Below are 27,120 nucleotides of genomic sequence, written 5' to 3' on the forward strand. Positions count from 1 at the left end.
CGAAGCTGGGGGAGCTGCTGGCAGGGCCGAGCAGACAGCTCCCAAGAGGAGGGATGGAGGAGCACAGTGGTGGTGGCCTGTCTGGTGTCATCCAGACCTTGTGTCATGGTACCTGGCATTGGTTCGGGGCAGCTTTGCTTGCCCAAAACATAGGGTGTGCGTATTCCAGCCCCTCACTTCAGCACGGAGATCATGGGACTGCAAGCAGATGCTGAAATACAGGCCAGGCAAGAAAGCCACAGCAAAAAAGTGATTCAAGGAGCTGCCTCCCCAGAGGTGCTCTGGGAACTGGGACGCTCCACCTTGCTGGTGAGTTCATGCAACGTCACAACAAAATCTGGATTTTATCGGGGGGAATCTGCACAGAGCAGGGTCTCCGTGTGCACCCGGGGCCACAACACGTCCTGGGTGGAACCATGGTTGGAAAATGCAGAGACTGGTACATTCAGGAGCTCCATCTGCCCAGCAGTAGTCACTGCTTTTATTCGTGAAATAAGAGCATAGTCGCAATAGAGCTGACCCAGCATAATGGCAAGGACAGTTTTGGATGTATCATCTTCTACAATTCCTTCATCCTAGGGTTGGGGAAAATGCACTGAAATCCAGACCTGATCATGGCCCTAATCATTACATGAGCAAAGTCCGGCAGGAGTCACTCTGATACATTCAAAAGCAACGAGGCAAAGTTTGTGGCATTAAGATCACCTGCGAAACCTTTTAGATTAGTTTGTATTGCGCAGACCTGAATTTGTATTGCCCACTCGCCCACAGACCATGCTGGCTTGAAGCCCAGGCAGCAGGGAAATCTGCAGTGAAGCCACAAATTGTGATCTTTGGCTGCTTGACTCAATGAACGCAGATAAATTATCCCGGATAGAATTAAAATTATGCTTCCCCAGCTACTTCGGGGGAAACGCAAATATAAAATTTAACATTTTGAACTGACACCCCTGGGGGAAAAAAAAACCTGTAGCTGTCAGCATATGGGAGGAATGTGCCAGAGGACAGCAGAGCGAGGACCGATTTTCTATGAGGGACAGCTCTAAAAGCGTGAAGCCCAGAAAGTGCCACCAGATGGTGGTGCTGCTTGTTTTTAAGGTTCCTCGGGTGGCGTAAGCTCCTTGCTCGCTGGCTCCTATGCACACCCGTGCATCAGATCTTGTTTAAGGCTAAAAAAAACCTATCAAGTGCTCAGAAGTTTCGGATCAGAGCAGTGGCACCTCTGATTCAAATGGCGAAATGGCCTTTTCCCGCGCACGTGTTGCCGTATTGCCGTGCCTCGCTGGCTCCTGCCCCAAGCCGGGTCGCGGGGACGAGCTCGCGGCGGGAGACCTACAGCTCCTTGCACCCTAGCTGTGATTTATCGGGGACGTACAGCAACGCTGAGCCAGCCCCAGCGGGGGGACGGCAACCCCAAGAGTTGCGTTTTCTGCTCGCCCGCCCCGTGCTACCGCTGGTGTCTCGGTGGTTTAGTAAAAGCTCTGCCCCGTCCTTGCCGTCAGCGCTGCCCTCGCACTGTCGCAGCAGTGCTCCTCCAGCCCCCAGGAAGACCTCCCGGGCTCCGCTGGCCGGGTCGTAGGGAGGGGGCTGCATCCACACATACGGCTGGGGTGGCCCAGGGAGACCAGATATCTGCCGTCACCTGCAGAATTTAGGTCCAAACGGAGTTGCAGGGTTTGGCCAGCTTGTTCACATACCTTTATGACCTTCCCAGCCAGCTGGCCACCACCCGCGCTGGGTGGTATTCTGGGTCGGGACCCCCAGCAGCACCTCTGGACACTTTAAGCCTCAGATGAACGCTGTAAAACCAGCGATGTCTGAAACCTGACCTTGCAAGAATAAGGGACACGTCCACTTGGCCATCCGCGCTGCCCAACCTTTGGTCTGCCCAAGGCTGAGATTTCCTCAGGTTTCTGCTCCCTCCGGCCACCACCGCCCCCGCGGGACGGGGACATCCCTGCCCGGGGCTGCAAAGTGGAAGAGCTGCCCCAAACCAGCCCCTCCTTTTTCTTTTTTGCTGGGCGCCGTCACCCCAACGGCCCCGGTGGCCTGGAGGCACTAGCTGCCCCATGGGTGCCGGCTCGGCCGCCCCGACCGGGCGGGCGGCGCAGGGGACGTCTGTCCCGGCGCCTTCCCCGCATCGGCCCGCGCCCGGGCGCGTTGCTTGTTGGCCTGCAACGAGCGTTGGCCAAAGCCGACGATGACCCAACGCCCCGGAGGCCGCATGGACAGACGGACGGAGCGAGGTGGGTGGAAATGGTGTGAAGGAGGGGGGAGAGCTTGGAGGGGCCATGATGGGGGGGGGGGTTGTGCTGCTGCCGAGGCGACGGCGCCTCAAACAGCAGCCCGAGGGCCCACCAGCCTCCTCTGCTCCAGCTCGCGGCGCGGCGCGAGCGAGGAGGAAAACCCGAGCAGCGAACGGCTCCGGTGCGACTTAAGGGCCGGCGATTAACGCCAGTTAATTAGCCGCCGGAGCGGCTGGCTCGCGGGGCCCAGCTACCGAGGGGGACAAGGCCCCGCGCCGTCACTGCCGCCGTCCTCCGGCAGCGGGGACAAGGAAGGGCCTGGCGCAACCTGCCTCCGCTTCAGCAACGTCCCCCCACGGCTCTTCTTCGCCAACCGGCTCCAAAAAAAAACCCCCCCAAAACAAACAACCCCCCCCCCCCAAATATCCAGGAGGCCTACGCTCCCGTTTGCACGTTGGTACGGGCTTTTTGTTTCCTTGGGGCTTTTTTGCTTTCCTTTTTGGTGTTGTGTAAAAAAAAAAAAAACAAACCAACAACCGTCTCGAAAATACCCACCCAAGAGGGGGGAAAAAAGAAAAAAGTGGCTACTTAGCACCAATCTAAAAGGAGCTTTCCACAATGGCACATGGAATTACCTGCCCGCCTTATATATATATATATATATATATATGTATATATATATATATATATATGTATATATCTGTGTATGTGTGTGTGTGTATATATATATATGTATGTATGTATGTATGTGTATGTATATGTGTATGTGTGTGTGTGTATATATATATATATATATATATATATATATACACACTTTAAAAAAAAATTTTTTTTTTGGGAAAGAAAAACCAAGAAATGGCAAACGCAGCCTGACACCGAGGCTGCTGTCAAACCCAGCCAATTTTTTTCCCTCCCCCCCTTTTTTTTTTTGTTGAACTCTCTCTTTTTTTTTTTAAGTCCCCCCCCCCAAAAGTCCATTCCCTCAATTGTACCGCCAGCCCCATTTTTCAGCATAAATAAAAAAATATAAATAGAGGCACTTTAGTTAAGGAATAGCAGTATAATTTCCTTCCGTCTTTATTTCCCCCTCCTTCTTAAAGCAAAGTGCTTAACTCCACCTTGGAAAATAATCTGCAGGTTTTGTAGCTGCTTTCATACCAGGTGCTGGACCTTTATTATTATTATTTTTTTTTTTTGCGCTTACCTGCTGTATTTGTTACAGCTGCAAATGCTACTTGGAAAGTCTTTTTTTTTTTTTCCTTTCCTTTTTTCCTTTTCCTTTTCTTTTCTTTTTTTTTTTTTTTAAACCCCCAGTGCATCAAAAGCGGCAATGAAGGAAAGAACGAAACGGTCAAACCACAGCTCTTGACAACGGCAACGTTCAGAGCGATACTTCACAGCTTCCGCACAGCACACAGACCCCCACGGCCTCGAGGTGCTTAAAAACCATAGCTTTTTCTTTTTTTTTTTTTTTTTATACAAATCAGTTTAAACAGAACTTTCGCTATACAGTACATATAGGAAACGGACAGCCCAAACCCCACCAGTAATACCGATTATCTGACCAAACCCCCCCCCCAAAAAAACCCCCTTATTTCAAATAGTGTTAATATCTAGTGCAACGGGGACAAACTCATCTCTCCACAGGAAAAAGAACGAACAAAACAGACAAAAAAAAAAGATCACAGAAGTACTGATGGCATTAAAAAAAAGGTTTTGCTTCGTTTTCTTAAAAAAACACACCGCGAATAAATAAAAGCAAAAAGTAACAGTCCTCTATATATTCAGCATAATTTAAGCATAGAAACGTTAATATGTTAATGGTGTTTACTTTTTATTCTCCAATTCTTAATTTGCTAAACCTTTAAATTATTACTCCCTGAGAGCTCTGAATTATTACGCTTTTTTTTTTTTTGTCTTCGCTGTCTTCTTTTTTTTTTTTCTTTTTTTTTCTTTTTTTTGGCCTGGCACGTTGAACAGGTAGTTCTGCTGACACATCCGGCACGACGACGGACCGGCACGCCGCCTGGCAAAAGGACATTGCTCAGAGACAAACGTTTCTCTCGGCGCTGTTGCCTCCGTGTGTCCATCGGGGGGGGGGGGGAAAAAAAAAAGGAAAACAAAACAAAACAAAAAAAACCCAAAAAACCCAAACGAACGGAAAAAAAAAAAAAAAGACGGGCGCAGCTCCAAGCCCCGGGGAGCGAGCAGGGGTCGCCCACCGCCCTCGGGGGCTCGGTACCAGCCCCCCCGGTGCACCAAGTGACCTTCAGTCCCGACCGACCTTTACAGAGGATACAGTTTGTCCCATTGAACAGAAAGCAAAGAGGGGGGGGAAAAAAAACAACAACAACAAAAAAATCACGACGCAAAAGTTTGCGCTCTTCGGCTGCGGGGCGAAGCGACCTTGCCCGCTGCCCTGGGCAGGCGAACCTTATAAACGCAGAAATGCACCCGGGTGCCGTTAGCGCGAGGAGCGCGTTGGGGCAAACGCTTCCTTTAGCAAGATCCCGGGTTTGCGTAAGAGTCAAAAAAACCGAGTGTTTCCCGAAAACCAACTGACAAAGAGTTTACGGTCCAGAACGCAGGAACCGGCACAAAAACCACACGACGCTCCAGTTTTTGGAACAGTAGCGATAATGAAAATGGAAGAAAAAAAACTCCAAAAAACGGACTGCGTTCACTCGACTTCTCTTTTTTTCTTATCTTTTTTTTTTTTTTTTTTTTTTTTTTGCCTTTAACCAGCGCGGAGGGCGCGCGAGGCGTTTCCCCCTTTTTCCCCCGCGCGGGAAAGGCTTCTCGGCGCCTTGGCGGGTCTCAACCAGCTCCTTCCTCGACAGACGCGGCGTTGTGCTTGTGCATCACAGTAACGACTTACGGGCGGAGGCAAGGGAACAGCTCACGCAGGGTGACGAGCGCCTACAGGCGCGCGCGCACGCACACACACACACAGAGACACCCCGACGCCGGTGTCTCCAGCCGCACAACCGACCCGGCTCTATATATACAGGACGTATGTACACGCACGCTCATCCGCGCGGAGAACGAGCGTGCGGCTGTTTCAGTTCGAATTACAAGGCAGTATAATGGAAAAAAAAAAAAAAACCCAAAAAACTAGCCACTTCGAAAAGACTAATCGTTTTTTAAAAACTGTTTCTCGTTGTTGTTTTGTGTGTGTGTGTGCGCACGCGTCCGCGTCCCCTCCCCGCTCCCCACCTCGGCGGGCTCAGAAGTTGAGCTTGGTGACGGGTCTCTCGCGGCTGCCGTCGGCCAGCTGGTTGGCCATGCGCTTGCGGTTGCGCTTCAGCTTGGAGAGGTCCTTGTCGAAGACTTCGCCCGAGCGCAGGGCCGAGACGAGGTCGTCGAACTCGCCGCCCTCCTCGCCGCTCTCCTTCGCCTTCCTGGCCTTGCGCTCCCGCTCGCGCTGCTCTTTGAGCTACGCGGGGCCGGCGCGGGTTGGTGGGGGAGAGAAAGGATAGCTCAGCACCAAGCCCGCCACCTCTTAAAGCCTGGCTTTCGGGTCACTGTTTGTCCTCCCTCGTCCCCGTCTCCCGCACAGAGCTCTCCTGCCCTCCTCCCCTTCTGAAACGGCTTGGAAATATTGAAAAAAAAAAATCAAAAAGAATCAAAAATGGGTTTTTTTTTTAAGCTTACAGTCGGCTGCTGGGTGTTATCCCCTTCTGCCAACGCTCGCTCCAGACGGCAGCGCGGCTTACAGCCTCCATCCCATGGCCACCACCCAAAATCCCGGCCTCCCTATCGCCTCCCAGATAAGGGGCTCGGCGCAGCCCCGCTCTCGGCACCGGCTGCTCGGCTCGGCCACCACCGCTGCCGCCACGGCCATGACCTGCCGTCACCCCCGCCGGTCGAGCTCCCCGGCTTCGGGCCCCCCGGGAAAAGTCGGCTCCTCTTTCCCACGGGGTCACGGGGAGCCCAAAGACGGGAAGCGCCGGCGCGGAGGCAACCCCGGCCGAGGGGGTGGCGAGCCAGTCGGCGGCTGCCAGCACACACGTCATGTCTGGTTTCATGCAAGATTTCACTTTGGTCAAGACACAGGCAGTTTCCTTAAGGCACGGAGGGGGGTATGTGGTTTGGAGCAGCCCCGGGCTGGGCTCGGGCCGAGCTGCCTTACAGCAGCGCAGCCCTCCCTCACCTCCTCGCCGGGGCACGGCTGCCAACGGGAGCCGGCGGGTAGCGCTGCCGGCTGTCAGAGTAGGGTATGGACAGCTCGGCCGAGACAGGCTCTGAGATCCCCTGCCCTAAACCGAGCGTGCCAGCACGCGTGGCTAACCTCGGGCTTGGACACAGAGAAGACGGGGCTACTTTTGCAGGGGCAAAGTCCAAGACGGCGGACTAACGCGTTTTCAGCTCTGTGTTCTCTCCTGTCCTTCCACAGAAGGTACCCGTGGAAGAACCACCTCGGGGAAGGGCACGGGGTAAGTACCGTCACCTCGTCCCAGCTAGGCATAAGGTGCCGAAGAGCCTCCTGAGGAGATCCATGGCTATATCAAGGCAGCACTAGAAGCCTGACGAAGAGCTGGAAAAGGGGAACCTACCTCTTCTGCAATGCAGCCAGCATTTTAGCGACCGTATCGTGCCACCTCCCAAGTCATTAGTTAATTAAGCAAGCAATCCAAGAGGGAAAGGTGGTGGGTCTATGGGTGCAGAAGCACTTTGTCTGCCCTTCGCTGCTCCCTGGCCCCCCAGGCCAACGGGAGCTATGGGGGAGAGCAGGGCAGAGTTGCCTTCTTCAGCCCTCCCCAGACAGTCTCTCCCATCAAACAACCCCAGGACAGCCAGGCCAGGCGCCATCTGAGACCACAGCCTCGCTGGTGCCCCCGTCCCACTCACCTGTGCCTCCATGCGTGCCCGGCGCTCCTCCTCCTCCTTCCTCCTCCTCATGTTTTCGTTCTCCTGCTTGGCCTCGGTCACAGCTTGAAGGAACTGATCGAAGATGCCGAAGAACTCGTCCGGCTGCATTTTGTCCGTGTCTTCTCCAAAGTGCTTCACAGCCTTGGAAAACTGAGAAAGAGTGGATGGGGGTCTGTTAGTCTAAAGAGACATCCACTGTGCTGGTAAAATCCTTCATGGAAAGTGTTTGACCTCACAAAGAGGAGAGAAACACTTCGGGTGAGAAGGTGGGGAGCAGAGTGAAAAACAGGGATATGACCAATCAAGCCTTGATTTCAACTTGAAATAAATCATCTCACATTTTATCTTCTGCGCATTAGACAGCTACCCTATCAGAGTCTACCTGCAGAGTTCCCAGAACCCACTCTTTTAAAACATCCTCCTTTAAAATCACATGCAAAGCTTCACACCTCTGGTTCTGCTTAGTGTCCCATAGTCCCTAACTCAATTTTATTAACTAAGCAGTAGTAAAAACAAGGAAGCAAAATATTGTGGGACTGAAGACTGAAGACATAAAACTAATAGTAAACACGGCAGGGGAAGGGAAACTCGCACTTTTAACTTCTCTTTGAAGTATTTTTGGGGTATTATTCATCACTGCCACATGCTCTGATATTGAAACCAAATGTGTTGGTGAAACTTCTAAAAGACGTTTCTGCCTGGGCGCAGACACAGCACTGGGTAGGGGAGTAGGAAGCTTTCCGGCCTTCCATGCTGCTTGCAAACCAGTAACGTAAGAGATTTGAATAAAGCTGTAGCAAAGGTCAGGACAGGACATCCACTATCTGCCAATGTGTCAAGGTCTCCAAGGAGCCCACAAGTCGTCCCTTGGGCTTAAATCCTTTGTTCTCTTTTACAGTCTGAAGGAGACTCTTTGTGCATAGAAAGTTTGTTAAAATTGTGACGGCATTTCTTGAGATAAGCAAGATTAAAAAAAGGAAAAACAAAGTCAAAGCATAAATTTATTAGTTGCTTTGATTTTGCTCTGCTGACTGAGAAAAACATTTTTGAAGGCTGCCGGTACGATTTAGCTTTATTTTCAGAGCTGTCTTAGGCTCTTTTAAAGACATTTAGGCCAGTTTTTTTTCTTTGATTGTTTTAAGAGATTTAGCACTTCAAGATGCAGGGACGAACTTGAGAAGTGACACAACATCAACCATAATCAATCAGGGTCATTGCTGTTGATTTTCATCAAGGTTTTGGCTTCTCTACCATGTTTCTGGTGTGGAGAAAGGCTGACAATTTTATCCTCACAGAATATAAAGTTTACAAGATAACGATGTTTCTCTTTTCCTAAGAAATAATGATAAAGCAATTGGAATCTGGACATGTTTAAAAAGCAAAGAGCAAATGACTGGTGTACTTTTCACAGTCCATCCTATCTGCTAACCACAGGAACAGCTGTGCATTTGCTTTAGAGTAGGCTTTGATGGGCTCTGCAGACCACAACCAGACCTTCTCCTCCAGATCTGTTAAGTCAACCGAGGACAGTATGGTTTGCAGGCATTTGTCACCATCTCCAGCAGTCCTAACTCACTGCAGGCAAGATCTGCCAGGCTAGCATCAACAATTGAAAAGGGTGGCCTGGTTTAGCTATGGCCTCAGGAGAGCAATGGTCACTTGTAACGCTCGAGCTCTGGAGGATGGTCTGAATGACAGTGCTACTTGGACGTCGATGCAACTAGGGAGGAGGAGGGGCTGCCATTTGACAGCTTCGGTCTTTGGACAGGTGGGTCATTCAGTGGGACAAGGAGAGGACCTTTACAAGGTCCTCTGTCGGACTATCTCCCTGCCATTTCAATCAAGAGTAAAGGCTAGGCTGGGGAGGAAATACTGGAGGACAGTTCTTGGAGTACACGGCAGAAACAGCTGTGTGCACTTTTGCTGAAAGAGGGGAAGCAAAGGGTACTTGGGAATCACAGGAGGTGTTAGTCAACTTTCGGTGTTGGCCACCCCTTTGCCAAGATTTAAGCCAGCCTGCTGAGGAGAGAGAGGATGATGCGGCAAGAGGTCATTGCTCATGTTGCTTGGTGACTGCAAAGCCCTTGCCAAGGTACAAGCCAAACCACTACTCTGGGGGAGGTGAACCTTTTAGGTAGGTTTTGTTACCAGGTCTGAGGTTGGCCTCAGTTCATGTCACTAAGCTCCTCTCCTCCTTCTGTAGAGAGAAGAGCCGGGCAAGTCTCAGACGTGCGGGTTATGTCTCAGTTGTTATTTTGCCCTATAGAAGTGAGGTAGTTCAGTTGGCCCAGGTTGTCTCTCTCTAATGTAGATCTCTGTGTAACCACATGCCCTGCTTGAAGACCAAGTTTCATTTTTAGCTCTTCTTACATTAACACTAGACAGGGCAGCCCACTTTCTCACTGCCTTCAGCCCTCATTGGCTCAGATGCCCACCTACTGCATTTCTAACTCTAAAGCTATCAAAATTAGGATATTTCCATTTTACAATACAGGGAGCAAAGCCAACTCTCCAGTTTTGAGTGAAAGCTCTTCAAGAAAACTCATATCCTCCCAAATGAGCTATTGTCTTCTCCGCTGACTGACACAACTCTCCCAAAGTTAGCCCCTGCCTTACAGTTCCTTACAGCACATCTCGTGTCCCAGAAGCAGTTTGTTGGCCTGATTTGTGATTCCCTGGCATACTGGACTGTGGAGCAGAAAAAAGGCCTGGGGTACAGATAAGGATGTACCACCCGTGCACCAGCCACACGCTCAGAAGAAACTGTGAGCCTTTCTCTTGTCAAGGTCTCAGCAGGATGCTCACCAGTCCTCGCACAGGCATGATCCCATGGGGCAGAGACATTTGAGATGTTAACACACAACACATGCTCTGTGAATGGCAGGACGGCTCCTCTCCTTTCACTTGGAGGAAAAGCCTGAAATGTTACCCGGATCTCAATGACACCAGTGACCTTACCAGCTCTTTTGCTTCCATCAGAAGATCTTCAACATCTGAAAAGCTGAAGCTGGCTAACGTGATGAACTGGCTGACGACAGACACAAACTTGTCTCCGGCCTGCTGAACCTGAGACTTCTGGAAGTCCAACTCCTTCAGGAAAAGAAATGTGCATCTGGTGAGGCTCTTGCTGATTAGGGACACAAACATGCAGAACCAGGAATAAGCCCAGAAGCTCTTCAGTTACAAACCAAGACTTCTGGTTATAGGCCACTGTTCCCTAGTCACACCAAACAGCACGGTGAAACCCCAGGACTACGGGACTGTTGCTCTCTCCTTGTCATTTCAGGAGCATTTTTCCTGCAGCCTCCAGCTCTGTTAGTGCCAGTGCAGGGTTCCAGCTGCATCACACTACTGCTCCCTCCTGACACACATGAGACCACAGATTACCCCATTTTAGATTAGCATGGCTGCTCTATGCCTTTGAGGCCAAATCCAGAAGGAGAGATGGAGGAAGCAGGCGTTATTTAGCAAGACGGGGAGTCCTTTAAGATAGCTTCACCCAGGTACCTTCAGCACTCCAGCCAAGCTTGAGAAGCGCTCCCCTGCCCAAGCACCTGGTAGCATGCTAGTTTAGAGTCGAAGAGAGACCTTGCTGCACTTCAAAGGTCTTGCTCCACAGGCAAATCAGATATAAACCATGCACATGCCGTAACCAACTCCCTGTCCTGCCTCCCTAAGGAGGGACGCTACGGTGCCCAGCGTGGACTAGTAAAGGAGCAAACAATACTTACAGTCTCCACAGCTCTCAGCCCGCTCCTCAGAGTGTTTATTTCTTTCTCCAGCTCGGTCATGCTGTTAGAAATGGCAGGATGTTAATTTTCAGCCTTTCCTAACAAATTTTACAGCTCTCTAATCAATTTGACCACGTTTTTCCATTAAAAAGACCCAAGTACTTCACACATTGCTTCTCGCTTACAGATTAGCATCTCTCAAGCAGCAAATTGTGCTGCTGGTCTCTGAGCTAGGACTCCAGCCTATCAGACAGTTCCCTGTTTTAAAGTAAAGCACTTTCCTTTAGTTTTCATCTAAGGGACTGCATTAAAAAAAACATACATCAGATACTGGGCAGGTAGCAAGGCATGCATTGATGGGACTGGGGAGAAGGGGTCCTCCTCATATCTCCCCTTGGCAAATGGGAAGGCAGCAAGAGCAGCAGACCAAAGGCAGCTCCACCAGCTTCAATCACAGCAACAGTGCGGGAACAGGAAGGCTTCATCGGCTCAACGGCCTCAAGACCCCTCCAAACAAAGTGAGAGCTCAGGAGAAGGCTTTGCAGGGCACAGATTTTTCTTCCCCTCTCAAGTGCGGGCAGAAGATAGGCTTTTTGCCCCATTGCCCAGCAGACAGTCTTTCAGGGATGCCGTATAAAGCATCCGTCCTACCCTACGGACTGCAGCAGCAATCCCTAACAGCAGGGCTTTCGTAAAGGGAGACAAATCAAACACAGATAAATAAAAATAAATTGCAATGGCAGCCACTGACTTTATTTATGTGGGGCCTCGGCCCCCAGGCAGCTCTGAGTTCAAGTGCTGACGGCTTTCTGTCACGAGAACTGACAGGAGCTTTCTGACAAAGACTTGACGGCAACGGGCTTGACGCGTTTCCAGGAGTATTTGCCCGAGGGCCGGGGTCCCTGGAAACGGTGACGTCCGGTCACGGGGAAAGCGTTCCTGGCAAGTCTACTCTGGGAAAAGGAAGTTTTGGGAGCCCTCTGCTCCAGCGCAGGGAAGACCTGCAGTTCATCACTAGCGGTGGGACTACAAGGAGCGAGCTTGCTTAACAGCCGCAGGGCTGGGGAAATTGAGAGTTTTCCAGAGATTTAGAAACTTTGCGGTTTCGCCCTAGACTGGACCAAGCCCAGCCATTAAACACGGCGTCCAATTTAGAGGAAAATGAGGGAAAAAAAAGAGGAAAAAAGTTTAGAAAAAACCTCTACCCAGACATTTTCTTTCTCATATGGGTATTTGTACAGCAGCTGCAGATACACATACATAGGAGCGAGCGACTGTGCACAGGCGAGGGGCTGTACACAGCACCCTCCTGTCCACCCACACGCAACAGTTTCCTCAACTGTTGCCCAAGGACGCAGCAGCCATACACTCCTCCTCGCAGGCAAAGATTTGTCCACATGTTTTGAATAATTTCTGTGATACTAAAACAAGCTGCAAATTATTCTACGCTTTAAACCTCGTGACGTTTGCCACCCAAAATGCTTTGTATGTTACAAGTTTTCAACAGGGAATCTAGCCTTTGGTACAAAAGCACTTTGAAACTTAAAAGACCCACAAGCCAGCATAAATTCCATGCATATTTGTTATCCCGTCTCTAAAAAGCTACAGTTTAAGGCCCTTTTCGTGTTCACGGATTGTACGAGCGCAAGCAAATATGCTCTCAGTCGCATGCCTACCGATTTCAGAAATGGATAATCTTTGACTCACTGTCATATGCTCAGACCCCCAAAGCAACAAAGCACGTAAGCGCACGCCGGGCTTTCAAACCAAAATAGAGCCTCATTGACTTCAGAGGGACTTAAGCGCATACTTGAGGGCTTTGCAGAGCAACAGCAGATTCCTCATGCACTTAAAGTTAAGCATGCGTTTAAGGGCTTTGCTGAACCGGGGCCTCCGCCTGCTAAGAGAGCGCACCAGCCCACTCTAAGAGGTTAGAGCGAAGCAGGCAGGGTTTAATAACCAACGGCGCAGGTTTTCAAAGCAGAAACCCAATGGTTCACGTTGGTGGTTAAGCAAGCGCCAGGCAGGACGCCCCGGTGAGTAACTGCGTGGCGCCCGTGTCCCGTGGGCTGCCCGTGCTCCTGAAAAGCTGCGCGTGCAGTAGGACAGAGCCTCCCCGTCGCACTCACAGATGCACAGCTGACCTTCATCTGCAACCACACCGCGCCCGCTTCCTACCAGATCACTTAACGTTTCATTAGAAATTAATTAAATGCTTTTGCGGTGAGATAGCAACAGGAAACGGCTGCTCCAAGCAGCTCTCCTCCTTCGCGGTCGGAGGCTTACAACCCTTCGCTGCAAGGGCTGAGGTTTAAAGCCACCAGCTGTTGCTTGCTGCATTACCAACTTTTGGCTTCTGCCTAAACGGTTGGTTTCTGGCCCGCGTGGCCTGCGGGTCGGCCAGCAGCACCCGGTCCAGCTGGGCACTGCACCCTCCAGACGGGAGCGCGAGCACGGGAGCAAGGCGAGCCATGCTCCCAGCGCTCCTTCAACACACGTGAGCGCTGCCGCATTAATGCCTACTCACTTGACTTTGGCCGCTTGCGGGATGTCTCGCAGCTCTTCGTGAAGGCGGAGAACTTTGGGATATTTCTTTTCAACGATAGTGATGAGATAGTGCAAAAGAGTGATGTTCCTAGGAGAGAGGAGAGGTGAGGTTAGGACGGCAGCGTCACCGGCTCCCCAGCCCAGCGGCAGCACGAGTTCAGGCTGCTGAGAGCTGAATCGAGCATCCTGGCTAAACTCAGTCTCCTCTGGGATTTCTGCTGGGAGGCTGCTCACTGCCTGCCGGGAGGCTGCTGCGCTGCCCTGCGCTGGGGACGTGGGGTGGCTCTGTCCTACGCACAGCCGCGGCACGGAGCAGCCTGGGCCCTCCACGCAAGGGCCAGGTGACGGCGGCTTTGGGCGCAGGGAGGAACCACAACTGCTTCTGATGCACTTCCGCACCTTCACGCTGAGCGCTAAGGTCCATAAATCAGTCCACTATAGAGCCTGAGTATCTACTGTGGTATCTGAATGTAGGAGGTGTCTACATAACCCGCTACACAGAGCTGCACATCCTCAGCCTTCTGGTAGCGGTCTACCCCTCCGTGGGCTGCAAACCAAGACAGTGACCCAGGGAGGTGGTTTGTCCCTTTCTCCATCATCTTTGCTGAGAGCTGAAGCCTTACCAGCTCCAGCATAGCTGGTGGCTACACACAGGGGTCCCCCTGGAGAAGAGCCTTGGGGACCCCCTCTGGCAGCACAGCCCCCCTTCCAGCTGGTAGGTCACAGCACGAGGCTCTTTGCTGCTCAGAGGGGGAAGCTGCATCCAGAGCATCATTCTGGCCTTGTGCTTGCCCCCCCTGGTGTAGGTACCAGGAGACATATTTAATAAATTGACCCAATAATTTTATACTGCAAATTCAGACTTCACTCCAGATGTATTTCCACAGCCAAAATCCTGCCACGGGCCTGGACAGTCCATAAGGCCGGGAGCCAAGGCCAGCAAAATGGCTCAGGCCACTGCAGGATTGGCTGACGTCCCCCCTCTCAGCCGCTGTGAGCACGGAGGTCTTTGTGTTCATCACAGCGGATGGCAAACACTTTCTGCTGGCCCTGGCACCAAAACGTCCACGTGCCTCCCAAGAGGGTGCCATGCTGTCCAAGCACCACATCCACAAAGCCACTGGGGTCCCTCAGGCTCCAAACCTCCTTCTCCAACATTAATGGGAAACACGCATGAGTGTGTGGGGAGGAAGGCCCCAAAAGGGACAGTCCCACCTCGGTCACACAAACACACTTCCCACCCCAACCTGAAATAGTCTTTGAGGAGGTACAAGTCTCGAATGCTATTTAGCAGGCCCAGAAAGGAAAGCTCCTAACAGTCTCCATGTTAATCTACAGTTCTGGTTCCTTTTAAATCCGTCTTCCTCCAAAAACCTATGCTTGCTTAAGCAGAAGTGCCAGGCAGGACAGCAGGAGGGAGGGGAAGGCTCTTGCGTACCAACATCCCAAAGGCATGGACCCCCCCCGTCCTTTCCCCCCAGTGAGAGCAGAACCTGCAGAAGCCTCCAAGGACGGGGGCAAGGGAGCGCTCACTTGTCAATGCTGGACTTCGTGTCCGCGATCTTGTTCAGGCTGGAGATTTTAAACCCAAAGGCGTTTCCCCTCTGGCCTTTATTCATGTAGTTCCCGAAGGCCAGAACCACTTCCAGCAGCTGCTGCAGGCTGCTGCTCTGAAGCACAGCCTTGGAGCCGGCGCGGATCGCTGCAAGGACATGGAGGTGCGGGACGTTATCACCTGCGTGCCACGAGCCCCGGCCCCGAGGGCACATTGGTCCCTTTTTCTCGCGGCAACCCTCTCAGGGCTCGCAGGGCCGAGGCTGACCGCCGCTCCCTCCCTCCTGGGACGCCTCTGCAATTTCCACGCGGGCCAGGCTGGCCCCTCGCATGGCGAGGGTGTACTGCTTACGAACAGGAGATTGCAGAATGCTTTCAAAGGCCCTTGGCAAGAGAAGAAAACCAGAAGGAGATCCAGTGACTTGCCTTCAACCTTGGGTTTGACTTCTGCAACTCTCTCTGCAAACTTCTTCTTGAAGTAGAGGGACTGCAGCCTTTGCTGGTAATGGTTTATCCTGCCAGGAAAAAGAGAGGTGCAGGTTGAGCTTTGCTTGCTCCAGGCAGACAGAAGCTGCTCTGAAATTATGCTGGGGTGGAAAAAAAAGATAACTTAAACCACAACCTTTTAGGAGCTCATCCAGGTGGGCTCCTAGACATATGCTTAAGTCTATCTTAAATCATGAGGTTCAAAAAGTGCATACTGATGCCCTATTACAATCAACAGGCCATTTAGGACCACTCCCAAATAGAGATCCTGCTCAGATCTGGGTTCCCAATGGTTTTGCAATGGGTATGGCTGCATGCAGACACACCCACTCCCAGCACGGATGAAACTTGACCTTCCGATACTCAAAATGATCACCTGCACCCATGTGAGTGGAAGAACCAGGAATACATCCCAGTTCAATCCTTTACTGGGCAAGTTAGGGACTGCTCTGTTGACACTGGTCATATTTAGGCTAAGCAAGACCTCAGCTGTGAGCAGATGGCAGTCTGATTTGAGTCATTTGGACCACAGGAGACCTGCCCACAGACAACAAGGCCACGGGCTACACTCATGTTGTATTAATCAGAGATGACAAACACATCACACTCAGTTACAGACCACAGGGCAAACTAAAAAGCTAGGCCTGAAATCAAGGGAAGTATTTGCATCAGCATGTTGTGCCTTCCAAAAGATGAAGGCACGAGAAACACATTTGGGCAAGAGACTGTGAAGAAGAAAGGTGACCTGAAATAGGAAAGCTAATTCTGAACGCCTTTCAGCCCTGGGGGCTCAGGTCTGAACTTCACAGCTCCATCCTACCTGCCTTTGACATTCAGCAACTATACTGTGCTTGTTATTGATTGGTGCACTTCTCAGGGAGAACAGGAGTGTTTCTATTTTTGATCTCCTAGAATGATCTTGGATTGTAAAACTCACTGACTTTGTAACCAAGTAACTTGCTCAAAGTACAGCTAAGAAACTCCTCATAGCAAAAATTCAGAGTTCAATATTCAGTTGGACTTAAATAGGGACCTTCAAGATTTTAAACCAGCACCTCTGGAGGACGTGCATGCAAAAGATAAGGCTATCTATCCCTCAAGACCTCTAAGCCTTAAATGATTGCTACCAGGATCAGGAAGAAATGACATTTCCTTTCCATCACATATTCTCAGGAGCTTTAGGGACAAGTCATTGCGGGAGGCGAGGAGCTGGACTCAGTGGTCTGAACAGCTACACGGCACAGCAAAATTTACATCCATCAGCCTTGAGTGTTCATTAGGATATATTAGTGTTGGGGGGAAAGGAACGTTGCTGTGGAATTGCTATCATTCAAACAGCGCTTCTTGCCTGAACCGTGATGCAGGTGATGCAGTCTTTTGCAGACAGCTTGTGCCACACTGAGTTTTCTTTCCCGTACAAGAGGGTAAGTGTGCTGGGAGAGACCCCCGGGAACTGCCTGCGCTCCAAGAGGGGAGACGCTGCTCTTTGGCTGCGCTCAGCTCTGTGCAAGATGGAGAGGAGCCCCCTGCTTGCTTGACGATCTCCAAGAGAGCTCAGCCTGTGGGGTCCCCAACACCTCTCTCGAGAGGATCGCAGCTCTCTGTTCCTCCCCTGCCACCCACCTGGGTCCACTCCTGTTCTGTCCTGCTGCTGCTCGTCTGGGTACGCAACCCGGATTTTGAGCACAGCGTCACCAGTGATCCTGCTGGGTGGCAGCACCTCACCTCCCCTCACATCAGTTGGCCCACACATTTCAGGACACGCAAAACAAACTATGGCATGTTTCCAGCCCGAGCTTCACAAAGCAGCAGCCTCATGATGAGCCTCCTCAACCGTTGCAGGACATGCGTGTCCTGAAACGCTGCATCTCACACTGAGCCAGCCTACCTGCTCATTTCAAAGAGGAACCGGTCGGCCTTGGCCATGCGGTCCAGCTCGTGTTTATGCTCTTCCAGGAGATCAATGTCACCTTTTTCAGGAACAAACTTCAGCAGCTAAACAAGGGAGCAAACAAGGGAAAGCATTTGTAGACATGAGATCCATGCACAGTTTCACGGTTCCTCATGAGCAAACCAGCGACCTAGCAACCTGAATCCACTACCTGCTCAATACAGACCGACAATTACTCCAAATCTCCTACGAAAAAACAAGTGTGTTATCGTTGTCCTACCCTCCTTCCTCCTGTTACCCCATCACATTAGTGTCTCTGGTTTCCACCCCGCCCTGCCATCACTCCAGTTTTACAACAGATGTACTACATCTACTCCAAGGAGGTTTCAACATCAACCCTGTTAAAGGAGATGGGAGGGACTCTCATTTGCTGCAACTCTACATATTTGCAGATGGAAGTTTTGTGTAATGCATCCTTCCACTTTTCTGCTGAGACAGCCTGAAATGGCCTGCCTCAGCTTTATGGACAGGCAAGTAAACAAGCAGATAAAATGTTCCTAAAGGAATTCAGGGGGATCAAAAATCAGACTTCCCTTTTGAGAACTGCACGAACTCTGAACAAGCTTTAAAAATGCAATTAAAAAAATAAAACCCCACCAAGAATGAACTGCAAGTTTCAGTCAGGAAACATGTCTCCGGCACAGCCAAACTGGTGAGCCTCGAGGTCCCAGACTTAGCTGCTTTACTGCTTCTCTAACCAGGCACCCAGGCGAGCTTTGGACCCCAAAGGGATTGCTCATCCAAGCCCCAGTGCTGCACTGGTTCATGGGGAAGTGACTGGAGGTGGAAATGGGCTTTAGACGTCGTCTTGTGCCTTTGCACCCAGTGGGTTTGGTGTGCTTTTGAGCCCGAAGGTGTTGCAGGGTCTGTGGATGCAGCCTCAGCTCTGCACACCCCCGGCGCTCGGAGAAACGACACAAGCTGATGGGGCGCTCACGCCTCACGTGGCGTGGCCTGATTTAAAAGGTGCTACGAAAACAAGGAACAGAGCGGTGCATGCATCACCCACCTGTTCCAGCATGTCCTTTGGGAGGTCCTCCTGCTCATCCATCGTCAAAATTGCGCGTTTGATTTCCTCATTCGACAGCTTCAGCCTGGGAGGCGGAGGGAGGGAAGGAGAGTCATTTGCACATGAAGCCCAGCCCAGCCACCATTCCCAGGATGGGAAATTTCCATTTCCCACGCTGTTGGCCTCGCCAGTCTGCGAGAGCCACTTGCCGAAATCGCCCCGTGCCCCAGGCCCTTGCTTCCCACTGAGCCCGCAAATCCCTCCGGCAGCCGGGAGCATCGCCGGGGCCTTCGAGAGATGCAGCGCCCAGCTCGGGGGAACCGGGTCCCCCTCTGCCCGCTCGCCTGAGGCAATTGCCCGGTATCACCCGCTGGGGACGGGCCCAAGCGCTGCAGAGATCAAGGCTCAGTTTCGCCCAAACAGCACCCGAGGTCTTGAGCGCTCTTGTGCTTTTTTCAGGGCTTTTTATGGAGGCTGGGAGGGGGCAGCACGTCCAGCTCGCAGAGCCCCAGCAGATCCAGGCAGCAGGGAAACTAGTGTCTGAACCATCGAAATAAGCCCAAGTCACAGATTTTTCCTTTGAAGCGAGCCCGCAGCCACGACCTACATCAGTTCTTCCATCGCTATTGACAGGATTAAGCTTCTCGGTAACGCCAGCAGGCGACTAGGCCAAGAAGCTCGACGCCTGCTGTCTCCTATTTCATGGTATTTTATTTAAGTATCGTATTATTTCATTATTATGTAACTATCATAGAAGTGTTTTTATGTGATATGTAATTGCTGCCCTTAAGTACTCGCAGCAGCAAGTGTGTCAGCATCCCCGGTGGCTCTGGGGACAGCGAGGAGGTTACGCTCCCCACGGACCATGGGCCTGGGCCCTATTCGCGCCTCTTCCCCAGCAGCACGGCCAAGCGCGCACCGGGGACCCCAGCACAACCTTATTCCCAAGCCTAATTTCACAGCCGATAATGAAAATTCGGCCAACTTCTGGCGCTCTTCTCGCGGCCCTTGTAGACGGCAATTGGTGTTATCTCCCCCCAGGGGCGTTCGGCTGGAGTCTCCCTTTCGGAAGAACGAAACAGATCCAAAATCTGGGGGAGCGGATGTCTTTTTAAGGGGGAGAAACGAAACATCAACATGCCTCAGAGCGTGACAGGCTGGAAACCAGCCCCCCTCCACCTTTTTCTTCCTCCACTTCACATAACAGAAATGGGACACACAGCCCACGATCTGACACTACTTAAAAAACAGGTATTGTATCACAGCAAGCAAAAATGTACTATTTTTCCCATGGTAGCTATTTATTCCACAGCAGTCTACGCTGAGCTTAAGCAACAGATAGATAGAAAGACGCCCTCGGCTCCTCCTGGGCTAGAGCAGCCATTAATTACCGTTTAATCGCTCTGCAGCGCTCCCCGTGAGCGCTCCTTGCAAGGACTTTGATTGCAAAACCGCAGACGGTTTTTCTTCACGTTTTGCATTGCCGGTGACAGAGTAACGCAAATGCAAACAAGGGAAACACCCTTCTCCCCCCTGCCCTCCCCGCGCGCCCCGGAAGGGAAGCGAGAACAACGCTTGCACCGTGACACATCCCCGTCACGGCCCTCGCCGTCCTTCGCGGCTTCGCCTGGGCTCTCGGCTGGTTTGCCTTGGGTTTTAGAGCATCACTGCCGTTTCTAACAACTACCCTTGCGTTCACACGTGTAACACAAAGCGACACCTTCTGCAGCCCGATGAGGAGCAAAGAAACCCCCGTAACTCCATTGCAAAGGCACTGTCTCTTGCCCAGATTGCTGGGACGGTTAAGGCCATCCAAATAGATACAAATGAGAAAAAAAAAATAAACCCCCTGTGCTTACATGCACTGAAAAATCCCGCACGGAGTAACATTTCCTGGGTGTTCTTCCCGTGTTCTTCCCACCCCCTCCCTGCAGTTTGCACAAACCCCTTTGGGACATTTATTTGCAAGCCTGCCCGCACACTTTTCCAACAGTAAAATAGCTCCCGACAGCATCGGGCCGGCTTCAAAGGGAGGCGAGCGGCGCGCTGCCTCCAGGCGGGCTCTGCGAGCAGGCTGCGTTTTGCCCTGAGTGAATAAATACCATGTTGAGCTGCACATGAAATGAGCTCCTAACCAGAGCATGGCAGCGGTTAGCCGCACAACGGTTGCAGGAAATCGTTTAGGCAACGTAATAATTAGGGTATTCCTGAGCAGGAATAACTCTGGGCGAGTTTTCAGAAATAGAATTTGCTCGTTTGGCCCAAGGGGCCGGGGGAAGAGGGAGAGGAGATGGGAGCGGAGCGGGAAGAGGAGAATTAGGAGGAAAAAAAAAAATCGAATAGCCGGGGGGAACAGGCCGAGACCCTGGGAAAAGAGTCTTCTTTCAGAGGAACTGAAAGGAGAGCCAGCGTGTCAAAACCCACCAAGCCGCACGGTTCAGGAGAGCCATTCGTGGCAGGTACCGTGGCTACGTACGGCAGCAATGAGGGCTCGGAAGAACCCCTCCGCCCCAATTTGCACAAGTAATATTGCCAAGGGAGGCTGAAATATTCACGTGGCTCGGAGGAACGAGCTGAAACTGGGAACACGTCCTACAGTGGGATGTCAGAAATCGGAGCTCAGCCTCTTTAGTTTAGCAAAAGAAGATCCGGAGGGGACGTGATCACTCCAAGTATCTAAATGAGGAGGGAATCTTTTACAGTAGCTTCTGCTAGGATAACAGGCTGAGACGTAACAGCTAGCTTTTGGAAAATGAAGCTGAACCAGGAAGGGTGCCGGTCTCTTAGAACAGCCTAGCAAGGGATGCAAAGGTGGGCTTAGCTTGAAATCTTTTGTTCAAGCTTGGAGATGAAATAACAGCTTTAGTGGGGTAGGTGGAAATTACAGAGCTGGAAGAGAAGTGGCAGGTAAATATTTGTTCCACATGAGCACATGTTTCTCATCTATTACTCAGCTCTCTTTCACCTCCTGCTCTCGTATCCCGTATTCAAGGAAGAGTTTGTTAAAAGAGGAGTGAGGAAAAAATGGCACCCGAACTAGGGAAGAAGTTAAGGCTCCTAAGCGGCCAAGACGGACGCGACGCAGCCGGGGACGCGAAGAACGCAGCCTGCGTTTTTGAAACTGCAAGCCAGGCTTCTTGGGAGACCGTGAACCAGTTTCCCTGATGCGGGGGGAGGAACAGAGATGCTGGGGGCTGGAAAGCCGAGCTGGTACACCTGGGACCAGCTGGAGGTGTCCGTCCTTCACGGTTGTGCTGGCACAGCTTCCTCCAGCGGCGACACGGGTGGCCACCCAAAGCCGGAGACGTGAAGAGCTCGGGACGGGCGAGCAACACTGTGAGTTGATCCCACGCGACAAGCCCTGTCTCCTTTGACGGATGCGGGGCAATGCTGCCGCGTTCGCTCAGCTCTAGCGGGATGACGGACGCAGCTCGTGACAGGTACGCGCGTTGCTGCAGGTGACGCGGTCACTGCTGGTAAGCTGCAGGAGGACTCGTTTTATGCCCGAGCAGCAGCACTGGGGCTGAGCCACCAGCAAACGTCACACCAGTCCCTACCCTGGCGAAAAGCAGACACTTGCTGCTGGGGCAGTATACTGGTGTCCTGGTACGAGGTCGCTCTTAAGAGGACGTTTAGGAGATCCCTGGGAGGAAGAAATGGGTCCTGGAAGAACCAGGCTTGCAGGCAGTTACCTCTCATCCAAAGCCTTACAGCAAATGGACATCTAATATACACAAGCTTCACCACGATCGTGTCCGGGTGGGTGGTGAGGGATGACAGTGACTTTTGTAAGCCCTGCTCATTAAAAAGAAAGTCAATAAAAAAAAAAAAAGGCCAAAACTTTTCTCTGAAATCATCAAAAACGAGTGCCAAGAACAAGAGCCTGCCTCAATATCGGCAGAGAGCAATCGCAGGGCGCCAGAAGAAAACAGCTTCTCAGACAATTTGATGGGAAAGGGGCCAGTGAAAGCTAGAAGCTTATCTATAACCACAATAATTATCATTGTTGGCAGCAGCTGTCGAACGCGAGCCGTCTGAGAGGAACGGGGTCACAGTATTTGCTGTCACAGGGATTTAAACCCAGCAGCCTGGAGATGCAAAGTGACAGCTCGCCAGCCTGACAAGCGCGAGGCTATTTTGTGCGGCCTTTGTAGGGTCCAACGAAGGCCGTAATAAGTGTGAAGGGGAAAAACAAATTCCGCCGGGAAAGGGACGCGCCGGCCCTCTTGAAAAAGCCACGTTCATTCGAGAAAAATGCTCAACACACACTCGCCTAGGAGAAATCAAACAAGCCGTTCACCTTCACCACTCTTGGAAAGAGATGGACTAAAGTCTTGATCTGCATCTTGCAGAACGCAGCACAAGTCTCTCACGCTAAAAATACACATGCACACACAGAGCAAAAGCAAGGACACGGAGGTTTCATTGAGTAAGCCCCTATATTGCATTGACATCGGCATAATTGGAGCATTCCTAAAAAAAAAAAAAGCAAATGTTAAAAATATTCTTGTGTTGCATTACTAGCTGAAGGAAAATCCAGTGATCTCACTATGCAGTAATTTCTCCCAAAGCAAGGGAAGCAGGCAAAAAAATAAATCTACAGAGAGAGATAAAGTATCTTGCTGGCCATAATCTTTCCACGCTGCAAGCCAGACAATGGCTGTTTAGTTTACAAATGTCTGGGCTAAATAAGGGGCCAACCTTGCAGGTCTTTTCACATGTGAAAATGTGCTCTCCTTTCCCCAGTGCGGGCGGCGAGGCAGGAGCCCAGCTGCTGAGAGCAACCCTGGGAGACCACAGCAAGCTACGCTCTCCCACGGCACCACGCGGAGGCCTCTGCAACACTGGAGATACGGAGCTGCTGCTCTCCCCAGCATAGAGATGTGCAACTGAGGCAGGCAGGGATTAAAGGACTTGCCCAAGATCCCACGGAAGGTCCGTTGGAGAAGCAGGGTCTGAGTCTGAGTCTACAATGGTCCATGGGAGCACGCTGAAGGATGCTGGCCAGGGGCTTCACCCCAAGATTGTCCTGCCTTTTTGCCACTTGATGTTAAGAACATATCAGGTAAAGGGATTCTGGGGAGAGAGAGACCTGACTCTGCTCTTGTGCAGAAACAAGGAGATTGCAGAATTGGAGGCATGCTCCAATACCTTGGCTTGCTGGGTCCCTCAGCAAGGTTTCTCACCACACTGACCGAAGTCTGGAGGAGCGTGAGGCTCAGCAGGCTTAGCCCTTGGAAAAGCAGCAAGGTACAAACCCCAAAGCACCTCCAGAGGAGCAGGTAGCAGATGCCACTACTCTGCCAGAGCCACTCGTCCTCCTGGGGCACAACCTGGAGGCAGGCGCCGCGAAGCAGCCCGCCCTCCAAGCACCTGGAGTTCACGCCAGGTCAGATTACTCCTCTCCTCCAGCACCACCGCTAACCAGCCCCGAGAGCACAGTGTGCGCTCAGACCGCCGGAGATGGCCCAGAGAAACTGCAAACAGCTTGTTTCAGCCAAGGGAGCACATTTGGATCTGCTGAGAGTCTGGGCTCACTCTTTTTTGGCTTTTTATATATTTATTTGGTTTAATATATTGTAACTAAAGAACTCCCACAGATCTGGAGCAGGAGAGACCTCAAGGCTTGTGGGCTACCACTTGGCATATTTCCAGCTGAAGCAGCACACCAACCCTCCTGCTGGCTGAAGAGCTGGATGCTCTTCCACCCCACCTTGCAGAAGAGGAGAGCCATGCTGCAGGCCTCGCTTGGGCACCCAGAGGAAAAGCAGGATGAGGGTCAGGGGACAATCCCGCAATGCAAGTCTGAGCCCTCTCCTAGCAAATGACCCAAAGAGGAAGGTGGACAGGCAGCACCCTATACCTCTTGCCCTCTTCGCTAGTCCCGTAGTTTGTCAATACTGGCAACCTACTTCCAGCCATCAATTTACTGGAAGAGAAAGATTAACTAGTGAGATGAAATGGAGACCTTTATCAAGGAAGGCACCTCTGAAGTTAAGCACATGAGCAGCTCCCGTTCGCACCAAAGGGGCTGTTTGTGTGCTTCACTTCCAATTGCATCCTTAAACACTTTGCTGAAGTCCACCTGAACTCACTCCGATCGCACACACTCTAACTCCACTGGGGAGCAACACAACCAGTGCCCCAGCTAAGTTATTTGACTCTCAGAGGGCTGGCTGAGGTAAACGTATTCAATCGTATGGTGCTTTAAACTCCGCTTACATCATCATCTGTATTCTAGGAAGTAAGAAAATCTCTAGAAGCAATCTGGAGCAGAAGCAGCTGTAACACAGCAATTTTACCGCTGAAACCTGCGACACGCAGCTCACCGTACTGATCATTAACGTTGCCTACAGGGCTTTGCATGACCTCCACGAGAGTCTGAAGAATTTTTTTTGCAGGTATCAGCATCGCTACGTTTTCCACAGAAGAGAGCCACCTGGGTTCCTCACGTGAGGCACCGGCTGCACTGACCCGCAGTCACGCAAGCACAGCCTTTGTGCAATGCAGCTGCAAGCCTGACCTACCAGTTCCACGTGCTCATTTCAGGGCGGTTCTCAGCTGCACAAAAGCGTTGGCACTTCCAGGCAGCAGAGGGAACGTTTCTGAGCAGAGCTGCATTTTACTGCTGTTGGATTTTTTTTTTTTTTCCAGGGAGAATTAGAAGCGGGTGGCATTTTTTGCTGTTTGTTTTTTTCAGCGCCTATGCCGATGGTTCAACTGCCCATCCTTCCAAACCACTGCAACCTGGCTTCCGCTTTCTCCAAAGCTGGTCCTCCTGGTTTGTTTTACCTTACAAAAACTGCTCTTTTTAGCATCTTGGCAGAAATCAGATTTGGGGATTGGACTGAATCGCTTCAGGGGCTCCATCGGGAGTCTCACGACAGCACCCGGAGGACAAGGCTCAGGGGAGCTGCCGAGAGCCCCGCGCGTCCCCAGGTGACGTCTCCTGCCCACGGTCCCCACGCTGGCAGCGAGGCGCTTTCTGAACTATGCTGCCTGCTGTCGCAAGGCGGTGCCCAATGCACAGGCTGGCTACCTATACGCTTCCAATACGTAGCATTTTCCCCAGCGTAACAGAGGGCCCCTTCAACAGTCGCCAAAAAGTAAATAAAGTCCAGCCTGAAAGAAGACAAAAGATGAAATCAAACCCCCTCCAAATCCCTAAAAGGATTCACTGGGTAACCCAGCTCCTCTGAGGCTATACAGGGATGCTGTGAATTGCCACGTGTCCTGTTAACTGTATTTCCCTGCCCTAAACCATGGAGCAATGAAAGGGGTAACTCTATAGCTGGGTTCAGGTGTCCCTGGCTCTCCTCCATAGGCTCCCGTCATTCAAATCCCCCCCGGGAACTAAGAGCACATCTCCAGCTCAGGGCACACTACTCCTCAGCAGCTCTAAACCAACCAGCACCTGATACCATCGAAAAGAGCCGCTGCCTACGTGAGCGGCAGGACAACGGCATCAGCTAACCGGTTCCCCCGAAGGGCAAGAAGATATTAACCATACCTTGAGAGAAGAATATTGCAATTCTGTGCTCTCCGGCCGTCTATTACCGAAAGCTCCTTGACTTTATGCCTGGAACTCAACGTGTCATCGATAGCATCTTCCTTCTACAAAAAAGGCATGGAGAAAAGCCATGAAGAAGCGAAGACATTTAGTACTCTCAGCACATACCAGCGCTGTACACAGCGGACCCCCATTAATCAGGAGTGTCACCAAGGGTTACGAGCAAAACCCATAGGCTGTAACTGAAATATAGTAAGTCATTTCATAAACCAGAACTGGCTTTGAAGCCACTGGTTAGAAATGTAAATATTTTCTCAGACAGGGGAAGATTTAAGAATCTGCAAACACACAGGCGCTGCTGAATAAATAAAGCAGGGCTTTCTTAGTGTACATATTTGTGATACTTCATTAAATCCTTGCTTGAAATATTTCATTATGGACTGTTGCACACACTCACGATCACCCTTGTTCTTTACCACCGCTCAAAACATCTGCAGTCACCCTTCACGCATCAGTCCTCAATAGGAAGTTAACCAATAACACCTACAACACTTGCAAATACAACCTAAAGCATTTGCTGCTCCTTCAGGGAAACGCTTCCAAGAATATTAAGGGATTTGAAAGCACAAATCACTATGACATGAGCACCTAAGTCTCCTAAGTAGCTTAAATATGTTCTTTCCAAACGCAACCGGCAATACAGTTGCACACAAATGGGCAGATCTCCTTAACAGCAAATCTAATGTACGTTTCCAGACTTTTGCCCAAGGAGTTCATGTTGCCCTCGGTTTTAATTTACCATATTGCATGCTTTTAGTAAGGTTAATAAATTAACACCCAGCTATTCAATCCTCCTGTAAAGAACGTAACCCGGAGAAGCAAGGTCCTGCACGCTACGGGTACGCACTAAATGTTTCAGAGCTCAGAAAAGCTGGCAGACCACCACTTTGCAAGTTGAGAGAGAACAAAGACAAGTTCCCATTTTTGATTTCCTCTCTTGTATTAAAAAGAAAACTGCGACAAGCTGGGAAATTGCAAGGACAGGCGGCCTTCTGCAGCAGGGACAATAGCAGGCAAGCGAAGGGGAGCCCCACCACGGGAGGTCCACGGCTGCCTTCAGCCGGCGGGTTGCAATACCCGCCCTCTCCCTGGGCCTCGCCTGCCCTGACTACGGCAAAAGGGAGAGAGCTGAAGCCAAAACGCTGCCGAGTCCC

At 51.3% G+C, this 27,120-nt stretch overlaps 1 protein-coding gene across 8 annotated transcripts in view; it reads right to left on the reverse strand.

The window, feature by feature from the left end:
* Positions 1–3,999: 3,999 nt before the first annotated feature.
* The window catches only part of DAAM1 (dishevelled associated activator of morphogenesis 1), a 123,845-nt gene continuing 100,724 nt past the window's right edge, over positions 4,000–27,120 (reverse strand). For 5 of the 8 annotated variants that reach the window (XM_068947398.1, XM_068947399.1, XM_068947405.1 and 2 more), the window contains 10 exons: positions 25,907–26,010; positions 18,397–18,481; positions 17,325–17,431; positions 15,377–15,465; positions 14,930–15,098; positions 13,377–13,484; positions 10,850–10,910; positions 10,077–10,208; positions 7,098–7,268; positions 4,980–5,682 (listed from right to left, as the gene is read on the reverse strand). In XM_068947398.1, coding sequence (XP_068803499.1) covers positions 5,473–5,682; positions 7,098–7,268; positions 10,077–10,208; positions 10,850–10,910; positions 13,377–13,484; positions 14,930–15,098; positions 15,377–15,465; positions 17,325–17,431; positions 18,397–18,481; positions 25,907–26,010 — 1,236 coding nt within the window. In that variant the 3' untranslated portion in view covers positions 4,980–5,472. Of the gene's footprint in view, positions 4,273–4,979; positions 5,683–7,097; positions 7,269–10,076; positions 10,209–10,849; positions 10,911–13,376; positions 13,485–14,929; positions 15,099–15,376; positions 15,466–17,324; positions 17,432–18,396; positions 18,482–25,906; positions 26,011–27,120 lie in introns of those variants that run through there. The other 3 variants (XM_068947401.1, XM_068947402.1, XM_068947400.1) reach the window with 2 other exon arrangements.

Source organism: Struthio camelus, chromosome 5 (genome assembly GCF_040807025.1).
Source record: "Struthio camelus isolate bStrCam1 chromosome 5, bStrCam1.hap1, whole genome shotgun sequence".
Taxonomy (NCBI): Eukaryota; Metazoa; Chordata; class Aves; order Struthioniformes; family Struthionidae; genus Struthio; species Struthio camelus.